General features: G+C 43.2%; 1 protein-coding gene across 3 annotated transcripts; it reads left to right on the top strand.

Moving 5' to 3' along the window:
* Nucleotides 1-6,205: 6,205 nt before the first annotated feature.
* LOC147452044 (uncharacterized) lies at nucleotides 6,206-9,398 on the top strand. Of its 3 annotated transcripts, XM_086518868.1 has the most exons (4): nucleotides 6,206-6,228; nucleotides 7,020-7,105; nucleotides 7,952-8,028; nucleotides 8,838-9,398. In XM_086518868.1, the coding sequence occupies exons 1-4, from the start codon at nucleotides 6,221-6,223 to the stop codon at nucleotides 9,237-9,239; spliced, it is 573 nt and encodes a 190-aa protein (XP_086374994.1). In that variant the 5' UTR covers nucleotides 6,206-6,220; the 3' UTR covers nucleotides 9,240-9,398. The 3 variants fall into 3 exon arrangements, with proteins under 3 accessions (XP_086374994.1, XP_086374993.1, XP_086374995.1); XM_086518867.1 differs by lacking the exon at nucleotides 6,206-6,228 and having other exon boundaries at nucleotides 6,468-7,105; XM_086518869.1 differs by lacking the exons at nucleotides 6,206-6,228; nucleotides 7,020-7,105 and adding an exon at nucleotides 7,380-7,481.
* Nucleotides 9,399-9,978: the final 580 nt, after the last annotated feature.

The raw sequence follows: 9,978 nt of genomic DNA, 5'->3' as shown, positions 1-9,978 counted from the left end.
ACCGCAAATATGGTGCGTGGCCTTTGGGAGTTAGCATACTCCACCATATCCTCAGTTAAACCCGCACAAAATTGTTGTTTTTGCTCTCCAAAATCCATCTTTTTGAAGACAGTGGCTTCGAGATGTAAATCCCAAAACTTGTCTACATATTTGTGGATAGATTCGTAGGGAGAGAGCTTCAAGATTTTCCATTCAGTGAGTACTTTGTCTTTGGCATCGATAGCCAAAAATTGCTTCATGATGGAAGCTCTTAAAGCTTTCCATGTTCGTGGAGCTTCACTGTTTTCTCGTAGGCTAGACCACCATTTCCTAGCGGACTTTTGAAAATGCATGGCTACATGATGTAGCTTAGAGGACCCCGTGAAGCCCTCATCTCCAAACGCCGCATCAAATTGCTGGATAAAGGCCAAGACTTTGTCTGTAGCACCAAAAGTGTCATCGTAGGGTAAGGAAAGAGATGTTCTTTCCTCCCTCTTTGAAATTTTTGAGCTTGGAGGACCTCTTCTAGGCGGCATAAGATTTCCTATGGCCTCTTCTTTTAGGTGGTTCAAGAGATGCACCATCACTTTCTTCAGAAGATGGAGAAGAGGTGACCTCTTTCTCGCCTTTTTCTTCCCTTGTTCCTCCTTGTATGCACTAGTGACTGTTTTCAGAAGAGGAAGAGGATGAATAAGATGGAGAACAGGGTGACCTCTTTCTCGCCTTTTTCTACTCTTGTTTTCTCTCGTCCCTCTTTGAATTATGGTGTAGAGAAGTATGCGATGGTATTCTCCATTTAGGGGGTGTTGGAGAGTGTTTTGCCTGCAGTCTTCGTGGAGCCATCTCCGCCGAGGTGGCAGGAGAGTCACTTATTTCTCGTTCTTTCGGTGGGGGCTCTACCATTGAAACTTGGGTTCTCCTTTGGGAAGGATATGCATCATCGAGTAGTAGATTTTTGAGCCTTTCGTACGGATCCTCTTCTTCTTCCCTTATCGGAGAGAGTCCTCTTTTGGAAGTCTCATTAGGAGGCTTCCTAGAAACTCTCTCTTCTTGGTGGGGAGTTTGGAGAATACCATGGGTGTGCAATTGCTGTAGCACTTCACCTTGGAGGGATGGGTTGCTCAGGGCTTGTTGAAGCCTAGAAACAAGATAGTGTACAAGCATAGGGACATCATTAGTTGCTCTTTCATTAGCAAAATCAAAGCTATCAATATTCATTTCAATCTCTTTTCCCTTGTTAGCTATACTAGCAAATTTTAGGTGTAAACTTTTCCTTGTAATTTGGCACCACAAGCCCTAGTTGCTACTCCTCTTTACCTTCAAAGATAAGCACTCAATCATCTATACCCCTGGCTTGAATATCATTAATTGCAAGGAATAGAAGAGAGGGTTCAAAGAGCTAAGATAGCACCAACTCCTGTCAAGCTTCTAATAGCTCAATAATGGTTAAGCCATAGGCAAGCCCCGTAGGACTCCATTATTAAGACCATAGCCTCAAGGATGAAAAATCCCTATTCTACTTACTCTTTTGAAATTAATAACACCAACCATTTGTAGCAAGCTTGAGGACCTCTCTTCTTGAGCAAGAAAAGAGAAACCAATACCTGTGATACCAATGTAACATTTAATGCACTAGTAGCTTGTGTGTAGTGAAAATTGATAACATTTTGAGCATTTCATTAAGAACAAGTTTCTAATGAGCATAGATAGAGTACTTAATTTGAGAAAGCAACATAGCAATTTACACCTAGCTAATTTGGCATTGACATTACTTGAAAATAGAGAGAAATAGAACAATTGACAACACTTGAGGACCGGATTTACATGGAGCCGATCCCCCCTCCATAAAGGCTTTGCATTATAGCTTCTTCCATCAAAGGAGACTTTTGTGCAATAATACAATTTCTGTGTTCCTTGATAAAACTAGTTGCTTCAATGAATGTGGAAGCTTCATACACAAAATTATGCTTGAAAAACACACCTAGTGTCCCTAGCCTCAGTCCCAAGACCTCACACACCTTCAAAAATGGTGAGAGCTAGTAGGGAATGAGGATAGACTGACAGGAAGAAGAGGTATCTTATGAGAAAGTAGAATTCTCCTCACATAAGCACTCTAATAGCATAGCCTAGCTTAGTAATTAGAATGGTAGAGGAGATGAGCATGCCATTGAAGCTTGGCTCTTGGTTGGATTTGCATTCCATAGCCAAGAGTTGTTGGTGTACGCCTCTACTTCTCAATGCTTGGAGAAGGAGATGGAGTTATTCTTGCACACATGAGTTGTGTGTGTGGCAATGAGTTAAAGTAAAATGCAGCCTGCTCTCTCATCTTGGTCGACCCCTCTTGCTATTTGCTCATGCTGGCACCCCATTGGTCCCTGTAAAGCTTAGCCAATCACAAATTAGAAGCATAATTGCTAGCCTTGTTACATGTGACCCCCTTTCCCCTTTTGTGAGAGCTTTAGGTAATTAAATAATTCAATTAAACACTCATTGGACCTCTTAGTCTTTTGGCCAATAGGAATCAGGCAAGCCATTGGGCTGTTGAATGCTCGTTGGACCCCTTGGTAAATTGTACAATAGTCTTCTAGGGAGATTAATTTCTATTGGTTTTTCTATCAAGCATTTTTAAATTGATTAGACTAAATTTACTCTAGCCTAATTCTCATTGGTCCACCTGTATGGCCATCCAATAGGATGTGAGGGGAGGTTGGGGGCAAGTGGCCTAGGAGCTTGACATGTGTCCAGTATTCCCTTTGTGTACGTGTAAAGCGGAAGCCTTGCAGTGTGTGTATGTGTTTCTCTCTCATCCCCTACTCTCATGGCTCGCCCCCTCCTTGATAGGGATGTGGAAGACTTTTTAGTCCTCCCATGACCATCCAATTTTCCCCTACATTGGCCTTTGGACAATTGAATAAAAAATTGGGAACCTTCGCCTATGGAAGTCTTAATGGAGCTAAATCTTAATAGGTCTTTTAAGCCCCATTGAAGCACATCTCTCTTTTGCATATTGTCCCCCTTTGGATCCCTGTTTTCCGTCCTTTGGATCCCTGCAGAGACCGGTCTGGCAGCCTTACCAATATTCTAGCTTTTATTCCCCTGATACTTCCCATATTAAATGACCAGTTTAACATGGAAACAATATGTGGGAGTATTAGATATTAGTTTTTATGACTGTGTGTGTGTGCATGTGTGTGTGTGTGTGTGTGTGTGTGTACCTGGACACTTTACAGTCGGCGGGCCTGAGATGGGGTTTAAGCTCGAGATGGGTTGGGAAAGACCGGGCGACGATGTCATCAAGACGCAATGGCACTCTTTGTATGCAAATTAGCTATGAGGCGATGGCGCTTTGTGTGTGGTTTCTACGGGAGTGAAAATGGCTCTTGCAAGTAAATTTGGGGACTTTTTTGTGTCGCTTATACGACGCAATCCAATTTGCAAGCGTCTTGTCGCAAGATGCGATGCTCTAAACGACGCATCATACGACGCTCTAAACAACGGCTCTAGCAACGCTTTTTTTGTGGAAAATTATTAAGCGTAGCACGAGCGTCGCTTAAGCGACGCCCGTAAATATTGGAAGTGTCCCTCGCTACAAAGCCCTCTTGTAGTGGTAGCTAGACTTCAAAGATGAGATAGAATGTAACTTGAGTGCTCATAGCTAACAAGTGCTCCTCTTGACACACAAATGTCAAAGCAAAAGAGAATCGACATTGTGGATCTTTAATAGAGAAACGACCTTGCTGAATCATGCCACTTAATGAGAATCATGAGATTCCCAATATTACAAGCGATAGCTCTTGAAGCTTAGCTATTGAATGCCATCCAAATGCCAAATAAGTCCACTTGACTGAAACAACATTTTCTTGTCAAGTTCCCATTGTTGAAAATCCTCCAAGATGGAATAGCGTATGGACCACCGCCCTTGGCATCGCAGGTCGTGGAATCTCTGGTATGGTTGGCTTATACAAAATAAAACATATGTGTAGAGGCCATTGTGCACCCATGACCATTGTCTGGATCAACTTTATTAACTACAGAAACATTTTACCTAGGAGCCATGCCCTAGAAAAATTCAAACCCCAAACTAATTTCTTGGGTTGCAAAGAGCCAGCCATGCCAAACATCTTTGGACCCTTCAAAAAATTTAGTAACAAGCCTTTCCGTAATAATAGTTGCCAAGTATCTATGACCTCCCTTGATCAAGAGCTATCTCCTTGAGATACAAAAGCATTACCGATGTTGGCTTTGCTTTTGCATCAAATTAAGCTAACCGTTTGGAAACCTCATGCAGTATAAAATCATACATAAATCTAAAAACCTTATGAAAACATAAAATCTCAAACCTGTTGATAATACTTAGTCAAAGTGCTTTTGCCAATGTGTTGCATGGAGAGAAGCCGTGCTTCTTATCAAGACCGTTTCTTACTCAAGTCTTGCTTGACTGGGGTCTTCAACCAATCTTGGTCTTTGCTAACAGTGTAGTTGGCAAAATTTTGGTGCCTATGGTAATTGGGCTTGTGCCTTCATACTTAAATTGCACAATTATGGGAAAACTTCCATGGCAGCACACACATCCATTGTATGCCATAGCTATCGAGCACATTCTCAACAAAAGTAAAAAAATCAACTGCGTACCTCCGAAGAAGTATTCATGCTGACTTCCCTTGTTGTTGCAATAATCGAAAATAAACTTCAATCAAGAAAATTGATAAATTCTTTGTAGGATACCTTTGCTTGGTTCATGTAATAAACCTATTGTTTTTCAATAGATCTCGTACTTCTTGATTCCGAGGGCCTTGCCCGATTCACAACCTAAGTCGAAGCTTGCCGCAAAGTCTATCCCTCTTGCTCACATGCCTTGAATGGTGTGTGGTGTATATCATGTTGCTCGCATGCCTTGCATGCGGCCTTGATGGTCTTCCATCACCCTGGCATGGCCTTGTTGTAGCCATGCTTGAGGTCTTGCTTGAACTTTAAAACAAATTTAAATCCATGAAATTTTATGTAGGCAAAAGATCCTTTGTGCCGACGATTGCTGCAATTTTTTGCAGCTTGGCATATATCGTTGGCAGCCATCAATTTCCTATGAATTGATGCTCATAGCCTGCGTCGATTCGCGTGTCCATTTCCTGCCTCACAAGGCTACAACACGATGTGTCCCACATGATGTGGGATTTCAAGCCTTCCATACGAGAGTGTGTGTGAGTGTGTGTGTGTGTGTGTGTGTGTGTGTGAGAGAGAGAGAGAGAGAGAGAGAGAGAGAGAGAGAGCATCCATGCACCATCCCAGACCCTCCACGCCATGCTGCCCTTCTCCCTCCTCCCCTGAGCTCTGATACCAACATGAGGACAGAGAAAACTGACGCCTGCAACTCTCCACCCAACCATGCTATATATAGGCCCTTGGCCTACCAAATATAGCCCCATGAATAGCATGAGCATCTTGGGCCTTGGCCACTAGGCTTCTTGTGACAACCCGTTCGCACGGCCAGGGTTGAATCCCCGCCTACAAACTTCAGCTACAACGCTGCCCTCTACCCGTTTGCAACTCTGAGCCAAAATTGCTGACGCATGGCAGGGGTAGAGAGTGGACACTGTGTAGCTAGGGTTGATGTAACAGAGAGGGAATAATAATGGAGGTCTTGACAAGGATAAATTTCAGACAAATTGCGATATGAATGCAATGTAAGAAGGGAGAGGGGCAGCAGCCGGCAAGAGCAGGAGGAGGGCGTTGGGCATAGCCAGGTCCTGTCTGCTAAATAGGCCTATGGGACCACCCGCTCCCGAGTCCCCACCCTAACCCGCGCATGCCCAATGGCCATGCCCCAGGCCCATGCTCTCTCTCTCTCTCTCTCTCTCTCTCTCTCTCAAGACTCGCACACACACACACACGCATATTGCAGCTGCCTCTTCTCGAATCTCCACCCTTCCAGAGTCCGGCAGGCAGCCTCCACTTTCCAGTTTCAACGCTTTAACGACATCCTCTGATGAGAGTCCGAGTACTCTCTCTCTCTCTCTCTCTCGCCCCACAGGCCCCACGTCAGCTCCATGAGGCCTTCTTGTGTATATTTTATCACCTCAAATGATTGGGTTTTATATTTACCCTCTCTCGCTCAGTATATGCGCATCGCGCGCGCAGTAGCTGCTTCTTGCCCCGCTGCCCCACGTCCTCCTCCAGGCTTCAGCTTCCATTCTAACGACTCATCACAGTACAGCAAGCTGGCTAGAATGACAACTTACAAGTCATGACTCTGTGCGTAAAACAAAAATACTATGAGCCCCAATTGACTTTACACGCGCGAGCGCACACACCCAGCACTCTCTCTCTCTCTCTCTCTCTCTCTCTCTCTCTCACACACACACACACACACACACACACTACCCACACGTCAGTACGATGCCAAAAGAGAACACCATGCGCATATAAGCTGCATCTATATATCTGTTGCAAACTTGCATGGCCGCTGCAGTATATATGTTATGGATCCTCAAGGGGACCCAATCAATCTACATGCTTCCGGCCCCAAATGCTGCCAATCCTCTAGTCATCATTCCACCCTTCTGACCTTGCTCCTCTTCGTCCCCTCAAGGCTCCACCATCATCATCACTCGCTCTAGCTGTCCCACTACAATTTTCCACGGACCAGTGAGCCCACCAATATGTTGTAGTGCTCTCTCTCTCTCTCTCTCTCTCTCTCTGCATGTGTCCATTCATGGACACTTCAGCTCCTATAAAAGCTTGCGCCATGTTCCTAGTTTCCAACCCTCACTCTCAAGGCACTGTAGCCTCTCCCATGCAATAACACATTGTATCCAACTCTCTCACTCAGCGCCACTGTAGTGAAGTGTCTTTCCCCCCTCCCCCCCAACCCTAACACAGGCATGCTCACGCGCACACACACACATACCTCTTACACTCACTGTTCAAGTTGCTCTCTCTAAAATAAGTACTCTCCAACCTAAATAGTTTCTTCATAGGTACACCCATAAGCCTTTAAAGATAGTCATAAGCCCTTGAATTATGAGTCTTTTCTCTGTTTGCAGGCTTTCCTGCCTACACTTGTTAATCTGTGCCAATCTTCTTTTTGGGTTCGTGCTACTCAGAAAAATAACATTGATTGGAGTCCAAGGTAATCATGGAGCCTAGCTGGGGGATTCAAAGTTAAAAGTTTCACTTTTGGAGGCACACACACACAGAGAGAGAGAGAGAGAGAGAGAGAGAGAGAGAGAGAGTCTCTTTCAAATGTACTCACAAGTCCACTTTTGTAGCTTGCCATGTTATTTAGTTGGGCCATGACCATCTGCATGGGACTGAGCTATCTATTCATAGTGACAGTACCTTTCCTGGCCATTAATTAGTTAGATCCAATGAAAGGTACCTTGACCACAATCACATGCATTTTTTCAGTGCATCAATTAGACATTGCCGCCCTCATATGCTCGCCGTTGCCATACAGCAGTGTGGTCGACAACGAGCCACGCTACCGCCTTTTCAACTTTGCAACGGTCTTAATCACTGAGCTCCTGCCTTTTTCTGACATGAAGTGCAATATTGTCACTTTTAGCTCTGGCTCCATATTGCTGAAGCATCAAACAAAAGCTCCAAATACTATATAATGATGAAAAGCATCCTTTGTGTCATTTCATGGAGCTGTATCAAACTGCACATGAGGAAGGACTTGTTAGTAGTACCACATCTGTAGTAGTTAAATAGAATATAACTAGCATAAAGACTTATTAAGAGCCCCTTTGTTATCAAATCTTTTTCTTAGACTAAATTAGGAATTATTTGAAGCTGATCATCTGCCAAAAGGTTTCCTCTTATGGTTTTGTTAATTGCTTGGCAGCCTTAATTTGTAGAAAGTATGCAATAACCCTGTTGATGTGCAAAATAATTATGTGAAGCCATGCATATTGAGTACTAGCACACTAACGACGTGCCCTAACGTAAACCTCCTTTGGATTTCAACTGGCAGATGAAATACATGTTCAACCAGCTGATTGGTATAACTCATCGGAAAATGCGACAAATTCTGGACAATTAATAGTTACGGTATGTACTACATGTATCGTTTTCTTCAATGTTTCTGCACTGCCTTGTATCTTCACAATCAGACCAATGTCTACACGGATGTTATTGACTGGGAAGGTTTGTATGTCCATTGTGCCCATAAGTACGATTATCCATGACTAGTTGGCGCCTTTTTGAGCATGAGCTGGGTGTCCCATTCATTTAATCAAAGAGGTTGTAGTTTAATCAGTCGGTCGAGGTGGCCATATCAATTAAAGGAATGCCATTTGTTGTGGTGGATAAGCAATAGCAGTAGAAGAAACTATATATGAAACTTTAGTCCACTTGTAGGGCTACCTCAGACTTACCGGCCGGTAGTTCTTTCTGGGCTTATCATGCTTTTATGGCAAGCGACATCCTGATACATACATTTTCCAGTACATGCATGAATGCGCGGCGCCGTCTATGATTTGCATATGTAGATGCTTGATAAATTACATATATGGATTATGCATGATAAATTATACTTATTGATATAATTGGTCATGTGCATGTAGACTAGCAGGGGATGATCACATAGTCCTAGTTTTTACAGATCTTTCACATATAGATGGTTACCAATGAAAGTCTGAGACATACACAGATTGATTGGGAAAGGACGCCATTTATATTCATGAAAATTCTACAGATAAGGGTTTTTTGAATTATTAGACCTTGAACGAACGCACATGGCATGGAGGGTTTACATACAGTGATGTGGGTAATGTATGAGCGATCGATGTCTCTTGAACTAGAGCGATTGATTCACATATTGTACTAATCGACATTGTTCATGTGTGATTGATGCACAGCTGGGGTTGAAAGGGCATGAAGCTGCTGGAAGGTTGGGTTTAATGCCGCGATTGCTCTTGTCGGGACAAAGGGCAGCTGCTAATGACAAGGTAGAGGGCATGACTAGGTTATGTGAGTTCAAAAGGGATATGTTGGAAGGGCTGCCAAGGCAAGTGCTACTGCAGAAGCTTGTAGAATGCTACAAGGAGCTGATAAGCACCAGTGGAAACTCGGTATTAGACACCGACAACGGGGCAGATGTGGCGAACAGTCGATATCATAACAACAGGAGGCTATTGAAAGAAATTACTACCCAGTACAAGGAGGCAGCCAGGGCCACTAAAACCATCAATTCTGGTCATGGAGCTCCTTTCCATCTCGACTACAGCGGTCCTCAAACCCACCCTCCTAAGAATAACTAATCGCGACCAGATATTTTTTGATAATTTCATGTACAGATTACCAAATTATTGCTTAACCTCGTCTCTATTTGCGATTAAACCCCGCTAATTGTAAGATTACTGGGCAGTTACAGCTACTTATATATATAAATATAAATATAAATATATATATATATATCTGCCACTATTGCAACAAATCATTTTGTGTCAGATAAATATGGTGCCTAATTAGCCTCTGTTCTATCTGCATGCTAAGTAAGCAATAATCTGCACCACCAGTAATCACTATTTTTAATTTTGGCAATTGAAATCAATTGATAGTTTGCGCACTCACTTTCTAGGCAAGCCTAATAAAGGTAATGGTAATTATAACTAATCTCTAAATGCTTCTAATCAATACTTGATCTGTTTCTCTGTAACTAAAGACTAATCAGGCGTCTACTCTAGTGATTCTGCATCTTGATGTGTCCAAGTTTCTTTATTAACTGCTGTACAAAACAAAGTTGTTAATTGCAAGCTTGCAATTTCGTGTCCATGTAAACTCGACCTAAAATGGGCGTGTTTGCTCACAAACGAGAGAGAGAGAGAGAGAGAGAGACGTCACCTTTTGCTGTATGAGAAAAGAAGAAGAAGATTGTTTTAACGTGGAAACTATCCCAAGAGAGACAGCGAGAGAACCACTCGCCCAACGTCATGGGCTCAACCCCTCGCTGGAGTTTCATTGTAAACCTTGCGTAGCTCCCCCATCATGGTATCTACT

Source organism: Adiantum capillus-veneris, chromosome 8, assembly GCF_014529385.1.
Source record: "Adiantum capillus-veneris isolate H3 chromosome 8, ASM1452938v2, whole genome shotgun sequence".
Lineage (NCBI taxonomy): Eukaryota > Viridiplantae > Streptophyta > Polypodiopsida > Polypodiales > Pteridaceae > Adiantum > Adiantum capillus-veneris.
The sequence above is the reverse complement of the archived record's forward strand: the minus strand, read 5'-3'. Positions and strand labels throughout refer to the sequence as shown.